At 35.5% G+C, this 24120-nt stretch overlaps 1 protein-coding gene across 4 annotated transcripts in view; it reads left to right on the top strand.

The window, feature by feature from the left end:
* Positions 1-24120, top strand: part of CD2AP (CD2 associated protein) — a 171497-nt gene that overhangs the window by 32823 nt on the left and 114554 nt on the right. For all 4 annotated transcript variants that reach the window (XM_057494077.1, XM_057494074.1, XM_057494075.1 and 1 more), the window contains exon 3: positions 15475-15628. In XM_057494077.1, coding sequence (XP_057350060.1) covers positions 15475-15628 — 154 coding nt within the window. The remainder of the gene's footprint in view (positions 1-15474; positions 15629-24120) is intronic.

Here is a 24120-nt window from a genome sequence, read left to right as displayed (position 1 = left end):
ATTTTAAATATGGTGACATGTAGATGAGAGGTCAAATTTTTACCCAATCCTGGCTTGGTAATAAGACATGGAATCTGAATTGAAATCTGGAATAGTTGCCTCTTTACTCAAGTCTTACTGTATCTTGTTGCTTTTCCAGCCCCTTTGAGAATGTCTTAAGATGCCTATTTTTAAGTTTCAGTGTTGCAGCAGTTATCTGACTGGCAGTTTACTCTTTAACTATCAGTGAACATTGTTCTTTTATTAAGTATGTCACCTCTGCTAGAAAACAATCAAGATTCTTAAATCCTTACAGACTAATAATGTTCTCAGTAGTTAAAGAAGAAAAAAAATAAAGAATGTCTGTATATTTACACTTCACTTATATCTTGTTTTCCATATTTTTTTACCCCAATCCACATCCCTGGCCTTACTAGTATGGGTTCTGGAAGGGTAGAGTGTGTGTCTCATTTGTTTGTCCAGTTTACACAGTAGTTGTTAGAATATCTGCACAATGTGGATGTTTAGTGGGTTTTCATTTCCTGAATAAGTTTGTGTTTGTTTTAGTTGTGGTTTTACCTCTAACTGAACACATGCTTTACTCTGTTAATTGATTTCACAGAAGGTGAACTAACTACTCTTTACCTAAGTACATTTTATTTCTTGAAACAATTGAGGAAAGTAATGAATTGAACTTAATGTGTGCTGGTCACTTAAAAAACTTTTTTTGTTTTATGAATTGACTTCTTTTTATAACCTAAAATGAAGTCTAATGTAGATACCATCGAAAGTGGACTAGAAAAACTGGATTTAAACACAGTCAAGTTCCAGCTTTGTCCTTTGTTGTCAGTATGATGTAGGGTAAACCACAAAATGTATTGGTTTTCTTATCTTTAAGGTGGTATATTAATGGTCTGTATATAGTAAGCTGTGACATTGACCTCTCATCTCTTTTTTTTAAGTTTAAAGGAAGGTGTCTTTTCAGAGAAAGTAAGAGAGCAGTGGTCAAAAAACGTTGAAAAGTTAAGTAAGAAATATTTATGTAGTTCTCTTAATTGTGTACTGCTGTATGTAGTCCTCGTAGTGGAGGTGTCCTAATCATAGGGCTCCATTTTGAAATATACTTTACTTTCCTGTTTCAATACAACTAATGATAAAAGTTGAGTTTAATTGACTGCCTGCCAACAGAGGGTGCAGTTTGAGTATGCTAGGTATTAGAGGGAAGCTGGGACTAAAAATTAACTGTAAGGTATTGGATTAAAGTTGAAGACATCATTATGAACTCATGTTGGGTTTAAAATGTGTACAGACAACATACAGAAATTATATATGTATGAGCTTATATTTGGGTTGTACTTATACATGTGTGTGCTTATACTTGGGCATTTGCTTATAAGAGCTTATATTTCTCAAGCTCTTTCTGCTGAGAGGGCCTAAGAAGTAGTGGCATGCCAGTAACAATGAATATGTTCAGTGCCCAGATCTTGGCTTCTAAATATCATTCTCCAGTAAAAGGAAGCAGGTTTCCTTGGAGAAATGGCTGATTCTAGGGCTGGGGCAAGGGAAATACTAGATGAGATTGGAGCATATAGTAGTACCAGGAAGTAAGGGAGTGCTTGAAAAAACAAAATGATGGTACCATGTCAAAGCAACATGGGAGACAACCTGAAAGAATTCTTAATGTCCAGAGCTGGTACATTTGAGCAACGAAATAACTTAGTATTGGATTATTACCCAAAGTAGAATTTAACTATATATGGGTCCATGCTGACATAAATAAATGGTTTAGCAAATAAATAAGAGAAGGTATAAGTCTTATAGAATTATTCCAGGTAAAATTTGTAGATATTTTCCTTTCCTCCATTCCGTGTCCTGCCTCACCAGAAGTGTCCCCCAGGAGTGGGCTAAAGTAAAAAACAGATGGAGGGGAAAATAGTAACATTACAATGGAGAAACCTGGCAGATACTGGGTATGTGCTTATAACATCATCAGTGAAAAATTGTGTTGGTGTCATGTATCCCCTTCGCTTCTGTGGTATTTATTCTTCTCCCAAACCCATAATCCCAGTCTAAGTGTGAGGAAAACATCAGACAAACTCAAATTGAAGAATATTGTACAAAGTATCTGACCAGTACTCTTCAAAAATTTCAAGGTCATGAAAAACAAGGAAAAATTGAGAAACTGATGTTGACCAGAGGAGCCTAAGGAGACCTGATGACCAAATGCACTGTGGTGTCCCAGATTGGATTATGGAACAAAAAAAGGGTGCTAGTGAGAAAACTGATGAAATCTGTATGAAGTCAGTAGTTTAGTTAACAGTAATGTCCTAGTGTTCATTTCTTACTTTTGACAAGTGTAACCTGGTTATGCAATATATCAACATTAGGGGAAACTTTGTGAAGAGTATATGGGAACTCTTTGCAACTCCTCTGTAAACCTAAAATTGTTCCAAAGTAAAATTTTTATTAAGAAAATTAACCACAGGTAATCAACATCAGTGGATAATCCACAGTAAGATAGTTAGCTTTATCATTTCTGATGTATATGTGAAAATTCAAGGGAAAGTTTTAATTTATAATTCATTGTCCACTTAAAATAAGCCTTTTAAAACTGGATGTTAAGGTACTTAAGTCATTTTGTAAATTTGAGACTCTGAAGTAGATGGTAGAACTAGGTGTCCTATTAAAAACTTACTTCTCTGTTAATTGTTTGAGATAGCTATGTTAAAGAGCAGTGATATTCAAATTGGGCTTGAAAACAGGTAGACAGGTAAGTCATTTTTGCAGCCTATTGAGGCAAACTATAGACACTGTAAATTTGTTTTGTGACACACAAACATATACATTTCAGTGTCCCTTGCAGTGTTAGTTCATCTTTATTTGACTTAAAAAATATTTTACAAAAAATACAAAACAAGGTTCCTTAAATTTAATGTACGGAATGTTGTCATTTATTATTTTTACTTGAGTGTTGCTTTTATAGGACATTACAGATAAAATTGAGTTCCTTGTTACTCTGTTCTCATTTTCCTTTGCACAACTACTGTATTCTGAAGTTGTATATACCTTTCTAATAGGTAAACACATACATACATAGTTACCTGTGCACAAAGTGTTTTGTGTGATTTAGATATTTACATAATTATTGTTTCAGATTGCTTTTTATACTTAACATGAGATTTCAATGTGGATACATAACAGTCCCTTCCGCTACAGTGTGTTTTGTAATACTGTGTAGTTAGTTAGCTGTTCAATGATGGGTAAATAGAGAAATGATGTCAGGACAATGGGAAGTTGTGTTCCTTTATTTTCCACGTAAGGGAACTTTTTCTTAAAGGCAGTGTAGGGCTCTCCTGGTGCTTACTCTCCATTTCTATCTGCATTGTCTTCAGCATCCACAAAACGAGCATTTTCACTTTGTTGTTTTTATGTGTTTTTAATAGCCCCTGAAGAATCCGTCTGTCATTACTGCTTGGGCAGTCTTAAGTTATCCATCTTCTGAGGTTCCAATTATTATTTATTTATTTAATATTCATTTTGGTGGTTAGATTCCAAAGTTTCATAGGTTATAGTGGTCTGCCCCAAACCCTACTTTCTGCATAATGACTGGTATTTTTAATGTTTGATTTAGAAGTTTTCACATGATCAGTGGTATTTTAATGTAATTTGTTCCAGAATGTCAGATGTTTAAGAATGCACAGATAGTGTTAGAGTAGAAATATAAGAATACCACTATTTTTCTTTAACCATTTTATTGTATTCCATTGTATGTCTCTGCCACATTTTATGAATATTTAGGGCTATTTTCCAACTTTTAGCTGCAGTGAACATCCTTTGGTAGGGTAGATATGTAGCTGAGAATTTGCTGCATAGTAGGGTGTGCACATAGACAGCTGTACTAGAGATTGTCAAATTTCCCGCTAAATAATTGCACATGTTTAAATTTAAACTTCTACCATAATATTAATACCTTACTTCTGCCTTCCATTAACATTTGATACCATCAGATTTTCTCTTTCTTCCTTTCTTTTGTCTTTCTTGGCTATTCTTACAGATCTACAACAGTATCCACCATGTTTCAATGTTTCACTTTTGTGATTACTAGTGGATTTAGGCCTCTTTTCATATTTATTGGCCATTTAAATTTCTTTAACTGTTCCTTGTTCAGGTATTTCTCTCCATTTTTCCATTTTCTTGCTGATTTTCTCATTGATTTGTAGTAATTCTTACTGTATTGTGAATGGTCCTTTTTCTTCCTTCTGCTTATGTTTTTTTTTAAATCCATAAGTGCTTCCTATGACTTGTTTAAATATAACTTGGGGATTAAAGAAGGTTTAAAGATACTCTGTGTTATCATTAGTTTAAAAATTTTGATTTTCACTGAAGTCTTTTATCAATCTTGCTTTTTTCTGGTATGTGTATGATTTAGGTATTACTTTTAATTTCTCAAAAAAGTATTATATTCTTGTTACTAACTTGTAATGTTTAATAATTAAGCTAAAACTGAGAAGGAACCTGCTAGTTTATTACGTCTTTCTACATTCTCAACTTCAGTTTTGGATGAAAATAGAGCCAAGTCTCTTATTTATTTGTTGATATAAACTTTGAGATTCAATATCATTGTCTCAGCTTGCTGATATTTGGCACTCTGCCATTGTAGTTGCTGGTTGGTAATTAAGATGAAACAAAATAATGTTCTATTAAAAAATGCTTAGTCATTGTTTTAGTGTGTGGTGTGAAGAGTCTTTCCAACAACTCAGTTTATGGGGGGGTGGAATAAAATGAAAATGATAAATTGCAGTGCCTTATGTGGTTGAATGTCAAATACATGGTAAAGATGATAGGTACTAAAGGATCTTGGAAAACATATTTTTCAGAAAAGATGTAAAGGTAACACTTGAATTGAACCTTAAAGATGGGAAGTTAGGTGTACGCAGTGTAGTCTATGTCTGGCAAAGGCACTAGGTGTTTTGTGGTACAAAAAATTGGATGGGCTACTTTGGCTGAATGAAAGTTTTTCATATAAGAAGTGTAATGGGATTTAAGGCCAAAAGTATGGATTAAAGCCAGTGGTGCAGTGCATTTTAAATATCATTTACAGGTGCTGAAATGAATGAGAAGGAAGGTTTTAAAGAGGAGAGAGTTGAGGTTATAAAGTATAATAATAGTGATGAGTGGTGCAGTGAGAATGGAAATTAAGGGAGAGCTATTAGGCTAATAATATCTTTCATTTGTGTTAATACTTTGCATGTAGTGGGGTAAAATGGCAGAATTGCCACAATCTCCCACCTGGCCTTAGCATTTACATATCAGTTGGTGTTTACCACCGCAGAGCCTCCCTTGACCTTGGGCAAGGGGTGGAGAGAAAAAGGCCATTCTCTCCTCCATTCTGTTCCTGGTACATAATTGGTCTGGTGTCTGTCAGTTACCAAGGACCCCTCCAGAGTTTCTTCTGGAAGGGGTGGGTGGGAAGTGGAGAGCACTCTGTGGCTGCAGAGTGGGAGGCACAGCAGGAGACGGATGATGTGGAGTGTGGCCAGCGAATTTGAGCAAGCTGTGAGCAATAAAAAGGATTTCTCCCAACTTATCCTTTCCCTTAATTTATTTTGGTTTCACTGGTTTCACAGGGGATGTGCCCTGGGCTGGGAACACCCTTCCTCCCAGAGCTATACATGTTCACACAGTTCCTCACTTTATTCTGATACCTTTGTAAGTAAGGTGGGGAGAGAATATGTCATTCTTGCCTGAAGTCATTTTCAGACAAGGTCTTAGTACAGATAGCTCTATGATAAGCAGATGTCAGGCTTTTTTTTTAACAGGAGAATTGTATATGTGGTATGTGCTGGTTATTGGAGAAATGTGATAATTTTGTAACATTTGTGCTTTTGAGAATCTAAGAACAAAGTGATATGAATCTTAGCTATTGAAATTCTCCAGTAGCATCAGCATAGTTGAAAGTTGTTAGAATTAACAAAATTAAAAATGCTTTCATAACCTTTTGAATTGACCCTGGAAAATTAAAAATCAAACTGCTTCCTCAAATTGCAATTTTATGGACACAAACTGTTTTTTTTTTTTTTTTTTGCAAAACTAAGCCTGAGAGCCACCAGAAAAAGGCTTTTGACATAAGGGTATTTCAAAGACTGAAGATGGAATGGAAATACGCAAAAAATGTGAAAATAAGATATATAGAAAATGAAGCAAGGCTTGCAATGTTCTTGGCATATCTTGTCTTGCCAATGGGTTTCAGCCCGGGCAAGTCTGCTGTGGATTCAGTGTGACCAAAGAAATTGACTGCAAAACGCTCTTTGGGGTGAAAGGGTCTTACAAAACTGCCATCCGGCCCATTTCTCTCTCCTGCTCTAGCAGCAACAACAGTGGCCCTCCCCCTCACCTCTCAAGTACAGAGAGGTGATAAGCCCTCTGTTGCCCAGGTAATTACCCACTGATATGGAGAGGAACTTCTCCACCCCTGAGGAAAGATGCAGATGCACTAAAGTCATGCTTCTCTCCACCTCTGAACGCCTGTTGATATGCAGATGTACCAAAACCAGGCGAGATATTCTGGAAATACTACAATTTTACCCACACATCTGTATTAATTTTATAAAATGGAATCACAGTTTCATGTTCTTCTGCCTCTATCACTAGAAAACAAGGTTTTGCTAGAGAAGTTAAGAAAATTAAAAGGTTCAGTCTGTCAGTCAGAATAGGAAAGCTTACAGTGGAATAGCAACATCAAATTCTCACTGGTGGCATAACACAATAAAAGAGTCTATCCTTTGATGCAGAATTTATTGTAGTCCGGCTAGAGTATTGTGTTAAAAGTAAAATAAAAGCTTGATTTCTTCATTGCAAATAAGATTAACAGCAACTTTAGCACCAATTAAGGGATACTTCTCAGTAGGCTCTTTGAAGCATGTAGTTTCATGAACTACGTCTCTCTTCCTGTTCAAGTTATATCAGGGTTTTCAGTTTTATTTAGATAATGGGTCTCTCCAGTATCCCAGAAAGAAACTAAATTATCCATGTACCCTCTGTTGAACTATCATTAGTAATGCTGTGGCATATCCTCCCCTGTACCGTGCCTCTCAGTTGTTTTAATTCTTTCCTGTTTGCCTTTCATTCATTTATTCAAATGTTTACTGAGGTTTTTTGTGCTAGGACTCTTTATAGATGCTACAGATATAATGGTGAGTAACACAGATAAGTTCCCTCCTCTTTATTAGCTTATATTCTAATAGTGGGGGAAAACACAAATGTGAAAAAACAAGTAAGACAAAGATAATTTTTGATAGTCATGAGTCATTTGAAAGAAAAAATGGTGTGGAATGGAAAATGACATTGATACTTTAAATTGGGGTTCTGGGATAGCATCTCTGATACTATTTGTTCAGTAAAACACAGAAGGGTGCACAGAAGATAAGGAATGAATTGCCTTTGAGAAGGACCCTGAAATTAGAAGGTAGGCTCAATGTGATGATTGTGGTGGCCAATTGCTGTACTAGAGCTACTTCAAGAAGAACGTAGCCTGGCATTGTGAAAGGAACATGGCCTTTGGAGTCAGGATTTGTGGACATCTGTTTGACTTCTTATTCCCCATCCATGCCCACACATGTACCTACTGTGTGTTCTTGGTAAAGATGCTTCACTCTAGAGCACGTTTCTTTTCCTGTGTGAAAGAGGAGAATCCCACCTACTGGGGTTGTTGGTAAGAATTAGATTTTGTGTGTATATATGCCTTGCATGTAGATATGGTGGATTTTATTATTTCATCCTGTTATTTTCTTGCTCAGGAATTGCCCATCCATTTAGAAAGGGGAAATCAGAGAAGAAAATTTCCTAACCTTGTATGTTTAGTCAACAAATAGATTTGCTTTTTTTCAGTGTCTGCATGCAATATGCCACATACTGTTATATCAAATGCTAATAATAAAATAAGTAAATAAGGTAGAACTTTTCTAATTGCCCTTTAAAAAAAATTAGTAGTTTTTAAGGAAGGAAAGTAATAGTGAAAAAATATGGGACAGGCAGTTAGCCTGATAAGCCTATTTCCCTAAACCAAATCTAATCTTGGTTGGTTAAGTAGTGGTTGTGGAACAGATGAAATCTGTTTAAAAGTGGGCTGACTGGATGAGAAGGTGGACAATAAAAAAAGCTTTAAGTGTGTTTGGATTTGTGTAAACTCTAGCTCTTTAGAGTAAAACTAATTTTGATAGGTCTTTCGTATGGAACTAAAGTCTTACAGTTAGAAAAATGATTTGGTGAAAATGATCTTTCTTTTTGAGTCCTTTAGAGGGAAAAGGTAGTTGTTTAATGATGAGGGGGCTAAAAAACAATGCCTTTGAAAGGTTAACTCCAGTTACTGAGAAAGGAGAGAAAACAGACATCTATGAGGACTTTATTAAAAGATGAGGATTTGTGTCCAAGCCCTGGTAGACGTATTCATGGTAAAAATATTTTAAAAAATCAGAGTATTGGTTGAGGACCTTGGATCTAAATCTAAACTTTATTTTAGATAAAGTAAGTAAATAGAAAAGTGCTAAAAAAAAAAAAAAAGTAAAATGAGTTATGTCCAAGACCAGTTCCCCATTTGGTATCCATTAACACTTGGAAGGGGAGGAGCTCTTTGTTGCTTCTGGGTAGGATGGGGGTTCAGAGTCCACTAGGCTTCTTTTGATTCCTTGATGGAGGACAGGTGTGCCTCATTAATTCTGCCTTGCGGCTTCCACTGACAGTAGGGGGAGAGGGAGCTCATTCCTTCCGGGTGGGAAGCTCTCTACTTGGCTTTCTCTGACACCACCTTGGCTGGCGATATGAGGTAGTGGTGGTAGATCGGGTGCCTAACAGGCTGGTGAAGATGGAAGTCTTGGTTCCCTACTTGGCCTTTGCTGGCATGGGTAGTTACTGTCTTAAGAGCTTTCTGTCTCTTTAGACTACCTTTTTCTTGGTCCTTTGGCTAGGGAGAGCAGGCTTTTCTTGGAGTTTTTTTTCCTCTCTATACTCATTGGCATTAATAGGTTGTTGGCATCTTTAGTACTCAGTCTAGAATATGTGAGGGAAAAGGAATCTCTGTGATCTTGCTAACAGATTGTGAGGAACCTGGTCTCTCTTGACTGGTCTGCCTTCTTTTCTCCAACTTTTTAGAATATTTTTATTTATTTTTAATATATAATGTCCAGAGTTTTTAACTGTATTAGTGGGAAGAATAGGAAAAGTACATGTATTTCATCCTTCCATGATCCAGATGGTGATGTGTTTTAGTCGTGATTGTAATACAACTCCGTAACAGTCTAAAAACTCACAATATAGGAGACTGTCTACTTTTAGAAGTGGTGTAGGAATAGCCTTTTCTCAAAAAAAGCAGAGAAATACCAGTGAAATAAGATCAAAAGAGGTTAACAACTATTTTTATTAGTTGTAGTCAAAGAGTATTAGACAGTATTTGTGACTAGGGGATGCTAATCTGCAAGCTTTGAAACAGCTTTCTTGTGAGCTTTATACTGATCCTGGAGGTGCTACAGGTTATCTTATGATCTGTTGTTTCAGTGTTTTTACTTTAGTGCTTTAAAAAATAAGTGGATATATTCACAGACAATGTCTCAGGTTGTGGTAAGTGATTTGCTGTTCCTTATGTTTTTAAATTTAAAGTGAAATTTTGATCTGTCTTGGAGTTCTCAGAGCTTGATGAAGTGTTTCAGACTTTTGATATAATAATGAACAAGGAAAGAAGTTATTCACACTCAAGTATTTTCAGTAAGTGGACAAGTGAATAAAAATCATTTGGACTTTTTTTCTTTGTTTTGACTTAAATTTCTAAAAATGTTTTTTCTCATTTAGAATAAAATTTAAATAATTGAATTTTTTTATAGTTAAGCTGTTTGACAACTTACATTTGAAAATATCATTTCTAGATTGAATAGGTTATGTGGTTTAGTAAGATATTAGATTTACAGTTGTATTTAAAATTTTTTAAAAGATACTTTTAAAGAAATATTAGGAATATGGGGAATAATATGATGTACACAGCTACTGTGGAAGGGTCTCAGTGACTTTTTAAAAATATGTCACATTCTTTTTCTACAAGAATGCTGATTGAATATTAAAATCTGTTGGTATTTCACTGTTTCCCATAAGAATTATTGTTTGAATGAAAGAAAGGACAGTGTGATTTTGTGACCTTTATTTCTTTGAATCTCTTACTTTATGAAAACTGTTAGTTTACTCAGATAAACCTTGGTGATGTGTTTGAGTATTAGGGTATGTATTGGTAGTTTTATTAGGACGGTTGAGGAAAATAGCTTTATATCATAACATTTGGTGTTTGATTTACTTTCATTAATAGTAAACACTTTTAGAGAAAAAAACAACTTTAAGTATCAGAATACTAAATGGAAGACAATTTTACTTGCTTTTTGAGAATTCCAGTAAAAACGTGAAATGTCAAAGTGTAATTATGCATCACTGTACATTTTGTTACATACTGTAAAACATTAATGATATTTTCCACACTAGTTAAGAGCAATTTGTTCCGTAACTTGGGTTATTTTTAATATTCTGAATCCCATATAGACTATATTCATATAGTCACTGAGTTAGGGAAATAGTTAAATACAGGTAATGCTAGAAAAGATGGGTAACGATTTAGATTTCATAATGTGTGCCCACACCACTAAGATCTTTAAAAACCTTAGAACAATTTGACTTGGAGCAGTGTTTTTTGTGGGCACACCAATTGTTTATTTAAAAAAAATCACTAGTAATATATGTTGAAACAAACTTCAAGCAGTATAGAAGTATCTATTGTGAAAAATCCATTTCTTTCCTTACAACCCTCCCCCAACCTTCTTCCATTTTTAGGAATTTGGTAGGTACCTTACAGACTGTTTCTACAGAAAAAATGTAAGCTATTTAACATTACTTGTACCTCCTTCCCTTTTACATCCTCTTTTTCACACCATAAATTTAAAAGCAAGACATTATTCTATAAATTATTTTATTGTTTACCTGGCACATACATGGAAAGTTAAATGCTAATTTTTCCCTTAAGGAGTTAATATTTACTTTTTTTCTGCCAACGTATTTCAAGTTGTAGAAATAATTTAAACTGGGAAAGCTTGAGTGCCAGAATCTGGGCTTCTGGGATATTTTCCAGGTCTCGTTTGGGCCAGGACTAGTTGCCTGCTCCTGTCATCTGTGACCTCAAGGAGTCCAGCAGCTTTGAAAGAAGGATCTCCCTGCAGGTGTACTGTCTCTTGAGTCATAGGTACACTAGCCTTCATTCCCTGCAGTTCTTACCCTAAAACCCATTCATCCTAGGGTTGAGAGCACAAATGACATTTTTTTAAGTGAACAAAACTAGTATGAAAAATGTGACCATTACAAATTACTGGGATATTTTCAGTCCATTTGAATCAGTGGTATGTCTGAAAGAATATGGGTAAGAGTTCTTTATTTAGTGTATTTCCCACTCTACTTCACTTGGCTCTTATTAACATTCTTGTGATGGAAAAAGGAAAGGAGTAGGATGCCCTTGACGATGAATGTACACAACTCCCCCCCTTTCCTATTTTTGCCTTTTCTAGATGGGGGAGGGGAAGTTGAAATAGGGACGCCTTTTGTCAAAATTGAAGAGACAGCATTTATGTGGAGAATAGCATATTTGGGGGTGGGGCCAGGTGGAGAGAATAAGTTCAGAAACTTTCAAAATAGTTCTATATTACATCTGTCGTTTTCTTTGATGATTTTGATATGTTGGCACTCAAAAGGTACATAGATTTATTACTAAGGAGATTTTTACCTGTGGGTCATTTTACTTTGGACTGAAGGTTTTTTGGTGATATCCAGTTTAATCATAATAAAAAAGAAAATCTAATGACTTGTAGTTCCTTATGGATCATTTCTTATATACTGTCACTTATACTACAAAAAACAAAATAAAACCTTTATGGATGGGGAAAACCATTTTGTTAAGATAGAAACCTAATTTTTCACACATGGTTCTAATGTTGACTCAGTAGAAGCTAAAACAGTGGATGGGTAGCAAACATTTAATTCCACTTACTTACACCACTTCTCCATACCTTCTGATTTATTCTTCTGTAAAGTTGCAGGTGCTAGTTTTGTATAACACTGTTGGAAATCCTGAATGTTAAGTTAAAAAGAAGTAAGTATATTCCTTAGATTTTAATTAACATAACCAGAACTCTATTTAAGAGTTTGGTGATTAGGTAACTTATTTCTCATTTGAGAAGTAAAAGGAAGCTCTTGTCCTCTAATCTGATTTTTATTTTCTTTTATGACATTTAATTCTGTGATACAGAAGTTAATTGCTTTCCATTTTTAGATCATGGTCATGCACTGACCATGACTAGATAGCTAAATTATTACATAGTAATGCAACATGAAGGAGTGGTTTGTCATTTTTGTTGATTATCTTTCAGGTTATCTGTTTTTGGATAGTGCAATCAGAGTTAAATATCTTTGATTATTTATGTTAATGATGAAGAATGTAATCTCTCTAACCGTTTAGTGACCCCTCCTCATTTGCTTATATTTCTTATCTTCCTTTAATTTGCTACTTCCTACTATGAAACAAAACCAATGGATATATTCTCATATATGGAGATATCCCCATTGTATTTTCTTGGCCAGTTTTTTATTGATAAGTGTACTTTTGTGTCGGAGTCTTCCCTCATTTGTAGAATGAGATTCAGAGTTTCTCTGAATTTGTTTGTCAGTACATGGTAACTGTAAATGAAAACTCTTTTTTAATTAGCTCTACCTGGAATCATTTTCAAAGTCAGGAAAGGAAGTGAAATTGCTAGAAAATAGATGCTACAATAGATGCTATTTTATTTACTGGGTAATTAGGTAAAAGGAAGTAAAGGGTAGAAGAAGGAAGAAACACTACAAGCTTTACTAATACTTCATAGGTATTTAATAACGTTTGCAGCTGAAGATAATAGCCAAAGAGTAGTTTGGAAGTGAAGTACTATGTGTTCAGGAACTAGAGAAAAGATTATAATTGTGAGTCAGAGGAAAGTGAGACAAAGTGAGAATAATGACAGGGGACAGGGAGGGGGAAGAAGGGAGGAAGTGTGTGTGTGTGTGTGTGTGTGTGTGTGTGTGTGTGTGTCTGTGTCTGTGTCTGTGTCTGTTTCTGTGTCTGTCTGGTGGTAGTAGATTGTAGCAGGGAGAGGTTCCAGAGGAAGAATAGGTGGAGCACGAAGCAAACTACCTTATTCATAATTTTGCTTGGAGCTTTGAGGTATTTGATTCTTGTAATAACATCTTTGTTGGCACTGTGTATTTAGAAGACTGTAAACCGGATTTTACCCTATTCAGTGTATTTTCAGTTTGCTTCCCTAGTCCTCAGAAGATTTATTACATCTAATGTTCATGGATGTGATTATGTGTCAGAGAATATTGAAGGTCCTTAAAATGTTTCTTGAATGATATGTTGTAAATTAATTTTTTTAGAAATGAGAAACATTGTCTCAATATACCATACTTAGTAATTCACATGGTTAATTTTTATTAAAAGATAACACACATATCCAAAGTTATATATTCTAAGAGCAACTGAACAGGTTAGAACCAAGATTTGTACTCAGGTCATCTGTCTCCTGAACTTGTACTCTGACTCATGTTTAGTCAAATTGAAGATACTTTCCTAGAGGAACAGGATTTGAATGTCAAGGCGAAGTTGTGGTCTCCTGTACTAGAAAGCAACAATAATGCTCAGAGATGTGAATTTTGTATCTTTTTAAAATGTGGGTAGCTTATGAGTCAGTCAGGAAATTCCAAAATGAATACTTTTTGGCATGTTGAGGTTGTGACTACCAGTCTTTGCATAGATTATGTTTATATTAGTTTGAAAAATATCAAGTGCGGTTTGAAAACTGAGGTTTTCAAGTGTTGATATGTCATGTATTATTAATAGCAAATTGAAATATTTTTCCTTAAGTATATTACCAAGAAACAGTCTACATTGTGAAATATTACCTGTCTTCTGTGATTTGTACTTTAATGATTTTTCACAATTCTTCACCAACTTAACAGTTCTCCCAAAATGAAAAACCTTTTCTGATTGCAAAATGGTGTGCAGGATGATATACATTGTTAAAAAAACAAAATAGCAAGCATTAAACACTTCTTAAGAGTATAAAGAAGTCAAAATCATATGAAATCCTACCGGTTAGAGAGTAACAATTGTGGTTAACTTTCAGACATAAACCTAAGATACATATTCTTTAACTTTATATGTTAAAAATACCTTCTGGTTAGTGATTTTTTCCCCATGGTTACTTTTAATGAGCAGAAATTGTTAATTTTTAAATGTCAAATGTGTCAGGTAGAAATCCAATTTTATTCCCTACCCCCTAAATATGGAACATTAATTTTAGAGGTACCATGTGTTTTAAGATTAAATTTTTTCCTAGTTTTTTTCACCTATTATTAATCAAGTTGTCTGTTTATGGACTATTTTGTTATTTTTATCAGTATGCATGTTGTTATGCCAGTACCATACTAGTTTATAGTGGCTTATAATTTTTCCTTAGTCCCTCATTTAATTTTCCCTAAAGCATTCTGGCTGTTCATGGTCTTTTGTTATTCTGTATAGATTTACGACCAGTTTATTAAATTGCTCTCCCAAATCTGTGATAGATTTATTGGAATTACATTGCATCATAACATCAGTTTTTGGGAGAATTGATATCTTTATGATAATGAATTTTCAATCATTGAACATGGCATAATTGCCCTTTTGTCTTCTTTTAATTTACCAGTATTTCATGCTTCTTTCCATGAAGGTTTGCATTATCTTCTCTCAGATCCATGACTTAGAAAGGGGTTCATCAAACAGCCCATGGACCAAATCTGAATGCCATCTGTTTCTGTAATGTCCATGAGCTGAGAATGCTTGCTAAAATTTTATGAATAGTTGGAAGAAATCAAAAGAATAATAATAATTATTGATACTGAAAATTATATGAAATAGAAGTTTTAGTGTCCATAAATAAAATTTTGTTGGAGCTTAGCTATGTTCATTCATTTAGTTATATGACTACTTTTACACTAAAATGACAAAGCTCATTGGAGCAGAGATTGTGTGGCTGGCAAATCCTAAAATATTTTACTGTATGGCCCTTTATAGAAAAGGTTTGCCTACCCCTGACTTAGAATCTTTGTTTGTCTTATTGTTTGTTTATGTATTTCAGGGTTTCTTTTTGTGTTGGGGTGGAGGTAATGTTTCAGCCTCCCATTCTTAACCTCCATCTCCAGTTCTGATAAGATGTAAACTCATATGAGTCATTGTTACCAAAGTGTGTTGCATTCTTTAGATAAATGTGGGCGTGGGCAGAGGAAAAGGTTGAAAACTGTTGATATGTTTTGTGTGGTAACCACTACACCAGTATTCTGGTATTTTACATTTGAGAACTTAATAAAATTTAACTTAATTTCCCTATTTACTGATTTACTCTTTTATAGGAAATTAAGAGAGAAACAGAATCCAAGAATGACAATTTGCCTGTCAAACGGGAAAGGCATGGGAATGTAGCAAGTCTTGTACAACGAATAAGCACCTATGGACTCCCAGCTGGAGGAATTCAACCACATCCACAAACCAAAAACATTAAAAAGAGTATGTAATAATTCGTTTCCTGTTTAATTAAATCAAAGTAGAAGGGTGTTTTATAATGTCATAAATTATGTTAAATAATTAGCTCAACTTTTTGCAGAAAAATGAAGAAACTTCATTCTTCTATTCATGTTAGTACTTACTGGTCTGTGTAGTCAGTCTTTGTATGATAATCCAGCAGAAGCTGCTGACAACTCTCTATAGGAATTATAAATTAAAATATGAGGCTTTGTTTTCTTATTAGTCTTACAGGCCCTGTTATACTTTAGTTAACACTTTACCTTAAATTAATTTTAATGCCGTTTACTTAATGGGATGCTAAAATGTCTGCTCATCCTTTAGTAGTGTAGATGTAAGAATTTTGATAATACATTTTTTTTAGTGGTTAGAGAGCTGAACTTACACATTCAGTTTTCCATGGTGATTGGCCCAGCATGTGCCTTTTAAGTATTTGGTACTCTGTAAATATGTTAGGAGAACAGTTAAGCATAGAGGGAGAGCAACACATTTGAAATTAGGCATTAGTTTTGAGTCCGTCTTATAATCTTAGATCATTTAAACTCTTGAGTTTTATATTGCTTCTGGTGAGAAAGTAATAAAAAGACAGTATTGCAGCTCTCAGAGAGCTTATAGTCTTGGGAAAGACTGTTATTAAAAAGTATTAAACATTAAACTAGTATTACATTTATGGGAGCAGATAGCATTTTAGCCTAGTAAGACCTGGAACCCCTTGAGAGATTGAATATTGATGCCATCTATGTTCAGTTTGATTTAATAAGTATTAAATGAGTAGTTAGCCACCATTTATCTCAGGTCAGTGTCTTTAATACTGTGATCTGTAAGTTCCTTGTGTGACCAAGTAGTCTACAATAAATTTTGTTTACATACATTTTATAAACTTTAAACTACTTTTTATAGAGTGTCCTTATAAACTGTCTTTGAATTTTGGGGAAAACTCGATCTTGGTAATATCACTCTTTGATTATTTTCATAAGATGAAAACAGGTTTTCGTAAAAATGCAACAGATTTCACAACACTGAGACAGACCAATTTAAAGGGTTTTACATGTTCCCAGTAAATGCAATGTACAAGTAATATCCAGATATTATCCATACTGCTTTCAGCCTACTGCCTGAAGGTGGTAGTTCTACTTGTCCTGGACTCAAACCCTGGAGACTGGGGGGACAGATAACAGAAAGTATGTCTACATTCTGCAGGTGAACCTCTGTATAGAATTCTGTGTAGAAGGAGAATTTCTCAGCCTATGGAAGAGTTATTTATAACCCCTGCCTATCCTAAAATCCATTTACCACTTTACTTAGCTTTACTGAGCTATACAGGAACAAGTTTCTTGTTAAGTAGAGGAGAGACAGAGGGCTCCAAGGTCATGAACATTTTATTCATTTTGTCTCCTAATAGGAAAGAACTAAGTTCTTCCTTCCTCAAGAATACTAGTTGTGATTCTTTTTCTTGTAAGAAGGAAAAACCATTCTCATAGTTGGTGCCAAGAGGCTTTCAGGGTTTTTTCCTAATGATCTTCTGTAATTTGCTTTGCTGCAAGGATTAAATTGGTCGTTGGTGCTAGCTCACATTTAAAACAGGATGCAGGTTGTTTTTGCTTTCATATTGCTTTTCCAGGAAAAGCAAGCTAATGTTTTTTTTGTTTTGTTCCTTTAAGCCTGATTTTTTTTTTAACTGTTAGTTTGCATCATATCCTTAATTCATAAAATTGACCATTTATTCAAAAGTGGTTTATTGTATTGTTATATAGTAGTAGATACTACTAACCAAAACTATTAATATTTAAAACAATCCAAAACTTTAAAAAATTGATAATGATAAACACTGCAGTCTGAATGTCAAATTTTAATCTCTGTGTGCTTAGACAAGTTAGTCTGTATATGTGTTGAGTTTTCTAAGGAACTAAAAGGTAGAAATTAAATAGACAATGTGCTAAATATCTGGAAATTGGACTTGTTAGCTATTTTTCCCTAGAATCCAAAGCAAAAAAGTGTTGGCTTTTTGTGAATCCTAGTCACAAAGCCTTGAAACTTTTACTGTTGTGTTTAAGCTAAGCCTGTTAACTTCTTTGGTAAAACAAAGAAGTTTGTTTTCTAGAGTGAGCACAGAATAATATTTACCAGTACAAAGTTGATTACTCTAAGTTGGTAAAGTTATGGACGAGAAAACATACTTCTCACAGTAAAAAAGGCAAAAGTCACATTATTGCTGCCCTTGTAAAATCAGGCACAATGATGTAGAGTATTTTACTTAGATAGTAAAGAATTGACATCTTTGAGCGTCACAACTTTATATAACATGCAGTATGAAATATTAGTACTTTGCTTCTAGATTTGGAAAAATTTGATGCCAGATGTGAATCTACTCTTGTCATGTGTGAGGGGAGACGTCAGTGCTTGTAACTTTGTATTCCTTATTAGTGGGATCTTGTGTTGCAGAAGTGATTTTTCATCTAGATAGTAATTATTTTGAATTAAAAGATGCATGGAAATTGATACTGATAGGTCACTGGTTGTTGTACCATAAAAATGATGTGGCTACTTGAAAAAATTTTTGACTAGAATGTCAATCTGCAGAGTTCTTCATTCCTAGAAAACAAGTAGCATAGTCGGTAGCAAATAGTGTGTCTCCTGATTTTCAGTCACTGCTAAAGAAAATAATGAAAATTTTGAATTCTATAAAAAATCACTGATTTCACATTTTCACAGCAAACATTTTTTAAAATTGGATATTATTTCAGGCTCTATTCCATTGATAATAAAATACTCTGACTCATAAGAGGAACAACTCAAATGACTCCTGTAGCTGCAACCTCTCAAGTGAATGGGGTAGGGTATTCCTAACTTTCTGTTTCATTTTGAAAAGTTTAAAATCTTAGAGAAGTTGAAAGAACAGTTGTGCAATGAATACATTATACTCTTCACCTAAAGTTGCTGTTAGCATTTTTTCACACTGATTTTATCTCCATAAATACAAGTACGTTTTAAAAACTGAACCAGTTGTGAAAAGTATATTACAGACATGATACTTCATCTCTAATTATGAGGTTTTACTTCATGACGTGATGATAATATTTTCTGAGGTTATAATTGTCTTAAGTAGTATATCTCAGTAATTATATGTTATATGGAGATTACTTGTGATAAGAATACTAGTTATACAAAGGACATCATCAACAAAACAAAAAGGCATCCTATAGTATGGGAGAATATATTTGTAAATGACATATCTGACAAGGGGTTAACATCCAAAATATATAAAGAACTTACACACCTCAACACCCAAAAAGCAAATAACCCGATTAACAAATGGGCAGAGGATATGAAGAGACGGTTCTCCAAAGAAGAAATTCAGATGGCCAACAGGCACATGAAAAGATGCTCCACATCACTAATCATCAGGGAAATGCAAATTAAAACCACAATGAGATATCACATCACACCAGTAAGGATGGCCAGCATCGAAAAGACTAAGAACAACAAATGTTGGTGAGGATGTGGAGAAAGGGAACCGTTCCTCCTACACTGCTTGTGGGATGTAAGCTAGTTCAGCCATTGTGGAAAGCAATAGGAGGTTCCTCAAAAAACTAAAAATAGAAATACCATTTGACCCCAGAATTCCACTTCTTGGAATATACCCAAAGAATACAACTTCTCAGATTCATAAAGACATATGCACCCCTGTGTTCATCACAGCACTTTCTATGATAGCCAAGATATAGAAGCAACCTAAGTGTCCATCTGTAGATGAATGGATAAAGAAGAGGTGGTACATATATACAATAGAATACTATTCAGTTATAAGAAAGAAACAAATCCTACCATTTGCAACAACATGGATGGAGCTGGAGGACATTATGCTCAGTGAAATAAGCCAGGCGGAGAAAGACAAGTGCCAAATGATTTCCCTCATTTGTGGAGTATAACAATGAAGCAAAACTGAAGGAACAAAATGGCAGCAGACTCAGAGACTCCAAGAATGAACTAGTGGTTACCAAAGGGGACGGGTGTGGGAGGGCAGGTGGGGAGGGAGGGAGAAGGGGACTGAGGGGTATTATGTTTAGTAGACACGGTGTGGGGGATCATGGGGAGAACAGCGTATCACAGAGAAGGGACATAGTGATTCTTTGGCAACTTGCTGCACTAATGGACAGTGACTGCATTGGGGTATGGGTTGGGGACTTGATAATATGGGTAAATGTAGTCACTACATTGTTTTTTTATGTGAAACCTTCATAAGAGTGTATATCAATCATACATTAATAAAAAATTAAAAAAAAGAATAATAGTTATAGTTATTGTTTAAATGACTTAATTTCACACATCCTTTTATAGACAGCTCTGCTCTAACACATGTTGCTTTATTTTCTTCTGTGCTCAGCAGAGGTTCTGAGACGTTGTAGAAATTCTGTAAATACTTATTGACCAATTATGTATGGATAGATATTGTGTATACCATTTGAAATGTGAAAAATCTCAAAACTTCTTTAAATATACTGTCAATTAGCAGATGAGTTCAGTATAGACAGTTATGTTGACTTAAGAGTGAACCATATTTAAACATGGAATCATGTGAAAATTTTTCTTTTTTAAATAAATGACCCACACTTTTTTGTAATAATGGAGGTGTTAGGATGTTTTTTTATCCAGTGTGGCTCTTTCCTTTCAAACACGAGAAATTCTCTTGCAGATAATTTTGCAAACTACTTTGGAAAAAACCACTCTGTGGAGAACTATGCTTAGTGTAAGAGGAAAAAAACCAAAGTTTTTGGTTAAAACATAACTAGACTGCTCAAAGTTAATTTCTATGCTTGGGAGTGGGGTGGGGTTCTGCTAATAAATGCTCTTTATGAACTTTAACTCATATGAGAGGACATTGGTACTCATTTAAAAAAACAAACTACAGAAGAGATTAAAGATGGCAGCGTGAGAGGTGAGAGACAGAGGCCTTCTCCCAAAACCACATATAATATGAAAATATAGTTTATACAACTAATCCTGAAAGAGCAATAGGAAAGAAGGCTGCGCCAGATGGCATGCACCTGGAGAGAAGAACAGACCTCGCGGAACAGGGTAACATACCAAAGCCGTGATCTGGCGGGACCCAAGCCCTTCCCCCACCCCAGCTCATGGGAGGGAGGAAAATAAATGGAGTGTGGAGCGGGTGGAAGCCTAGGACGGCTGAACATCCAGCCCTGGAGATTGGCTTTGGGAGAATGAACCTATATTGCCTGGTGCTCTGGTGATTAATGGTGTTGGAAAGCTAAGACAGGTGGAATACCTGGAGAGACTGAGATTCCAGCCGCTTGTGGAAAACAGGGATCCACATCCAGCTGCTCTGGGACAAAAGAAAGGTGGGCAGTCTGAGAGACTTCCTAACAGCAAGAGGGCTGCTAAAGAAGCAACAACTGCACAGAGCTTACTGCTCGGGGGAAAGGACAAGTGGACAAAAATGTCCCAGTGCACACTGCCTAGCAGGTTGGGAACTTGCAGGAGCTTTAGGCGCTGAATCCGCCTGGCTGGCTATGTAGCTCCGAGGCCCCCCCCCCCCACTGTGATATGCAGTGTAGCCTGCTGTGCCTACCTCCTGGCCAGCTGACCAGCAGTTCCTGTCCTGGAGTCAGGCCAGCCAGAGGAAGGTCCCTCCTATGGCAGCTACAAGTGCAAAGCATAGAGGCTTACCCCTGTGCATTCGGCCCACTGGTTCTGGCAGTGGAGTCAGGCACAGCAGCCAGGAAGTAGGAAACAGCCCTTTCTCCCCACCAAGTCAGGCACCAGTGCCGCTCATCTGCGACACCAGACATTGCTCCAGGGCCTGGGCAACTCCAGAGAGTAGAGCTTCTGTGCACTAGAGGGCACCACATACAAATATGAAACGTCAAAGGAACCTTGTTCAAACCAAAATCCCACAAACACCAGAAAGGGAGACAAGTGAAACTGAGTCTTCTGGAAAGAGATTTCAAAATAAAAGTCATAAACATGCTCATGGAGGTACAGAAAAATATTCAAAAACTCATGGTAGAATTCAGAACTGAGATTCAATAAGGAATACAGTGGAAGGATTTAAAAGCAGATTACATGTAGTAGAGGAGACAGTAAATGGAATAGAAATTAGAGAACAGAAATACAAAGAAGCTGAGGCCCAGAGAGATAAAAGGATCTCTAGGAATGAAAGAATATTGAGAGAACTGTGTGACCAATCCTAACAGAACAATATTCGCATTATAGGGATAACAGAAGGAGGAGAGAGAGAAAAAGGGATAGAAAGTGTCTTCCCAGTCTGGGGAAGGATATAGTCTCTCAGGCCATGGAGGTGCACAGATCTCCCAACACAAGGGACCCAAGGAAGACAACACTAAGACATATAATTAAAATGACAAAGACCAAAGATAAAGACAGTATATGATATTACAAGCAGCCAGAGAGAGAGAAAAAAGATCACATACAAAGGAAAACCCATCAGGCTATCATCAGATTTCCCAACAGAAACCTTACAGGCCAGAAAGAGGCATGATATATTTAATGCAATGAAGCAGAAAGGTCTTGACCAAGAACACTCTACCCAGCAAGATTATCCTTTAAATTTGAAGGAGGGATTAAACAATTTTCAGATAAGCAAAAGCTTGAGAAAATTTACCTCCTACAAACCATCTCTACAGTGTATTTTGGAGGGACTGCTGTAGATGGAAGTGTTCCTAAGACTAAATAGCTGTCAACCAAGTAAATAAAGCCACAGTAAAGAAAGTAGAACAATTAATTACTAAGCAGATGCAAAATCAAGTCAACTGCCCCCAAAGTCAGTCAAGGGATAGACAAGTAGTACAGAATATGATATGTAATGTACAAAGAATGGAGGAGGAAGAAAAAGGAGGGAAAAAAGAAGAATCTTTAGATTGTGTTTCTAATAACATACTAAGTGAGTTAAATTAGACTGTTAGTAAGGAAGTTACCCTTGAACCTTTGGTAACTGCAAATCTAAAGTCGGCTATGGCAGTAAGTACATACCTATCAATAATCACCCTAAATGTAAATAGTCTGTATGCACCAATAAAAAGGCAATGCATTCATTCTAGGGGACTTCAACACACCACTCACTCCAAAGGACAGATCAACCAGACAGAAAAGAAGTAAGAAGACAGAGGCACTGAAGAACACATTAGAACAGATGGACCTAACAGACATCTGCGGAGAACTCTACCCACTAGTGACAGGATACACATTCTTCTCAAGCACATGTAGAACATTTTCCAGAGTAAAACCCATACTAGGCCACAAAGAGAGCCTCAATGAATTCAAAAAGATTGAAATTGTACCAACCAGCTTCTCAGACCACAAGGGTATGAAACTAGAAATAAATTATGCATAGAAAATGAAAAATCCCACAATCACATGGAGGCTTAACAACATGCTCCTGAATAACCAATGGATTAGTGACCAAATAAAATCAGAGATTGAGCAATATATGGAGACAAATGACAGCAATAATTCAACATTGCAAAAATCTGTGGGATGCAGCGAAGGCCATGCTTAAGAGGGAAGTATATTGCAATACACGCCTACCTCAGGAAAGAACAATCCCATATGAACAGTCTATACTCACAATTGATGAAATTAAAAAGGAAGAACAAATAAGACCCAAAGTCAGTAGAAGGAGGCACATAATAAGATTAGAGCATAAATAAATAAAATCGAGAAGAATAAAACAATAGTAAGAATCAATGAAAGCAGGAGCTGGTTTGTTGAGAAAATAAAATAGATAAACCCCTAGCCAGACTTATCAAGAAAAAAGGAGAGTGTACACACATAAACAGAATCAGAAATGAGAAAGGAAAAAATCACTACAGACACCATAGAAATACAAAGAATTATTCGAGAATACTATGAAAAATTATATGCTTACAAACTGGACAATGTAGAAGAAATGGACAACTTTCTATAAAAATACAACCTTCCAAGAATGACCCTGGAAGAATCAGAAAATCTGAACAGACCAATTACAAGCAAGGAAATTGAATTATTAATCAAGAAACTACCTAAGAACAAAACCCCTGGACCAGATGGCTTCACTGCTGGATTTTATGAAACATTTACTGAAGACCTAATATCCATCCTCCTCAAAGTTTTCCAAAAAGTAGAAGAGGATGGAAAACTTCCAAACTCATTCTATAAGGTCAGCATCACTCTAAGGCCAAAACCAGGAAAAGACACCACAAAAAAAGAAAATTACGGACCAACATCCCTGATGAACATAGATGCAAAAATACTCAACAAAATATTAGCAAACCAAATTCAAAAATGTATCAAAAAGATAATCCATCATGATCAAGTAGGACTTATTCCAAGGATGCAGGGATGGTACAATATTCAAAAATCCATCCATATCATCCACCACATCAACAAAAAGAAGAACAAAAACCACATGAGCATCTCCATGGATGATGGAAAAGCATTCGTCAAAATTCAGCATCCATTCA

Source organism: Manis pentadactyla, chromosome 16 (assembly GCF_030020395.1).
Source record: "Manis pentadactyla isolate mManPen7 chromosome 16, mManPen7.hap1, whole genome shotgun sequence".
Lineage (NCBI taxonomy): Eukaryota > Metazoa > Chordata > Mammalia > Pholidota > Manidae > Manis > Manis pentadactyla.
This window is presented reverse-complemented; position numbering and strand designations above follow the sequence as displayed.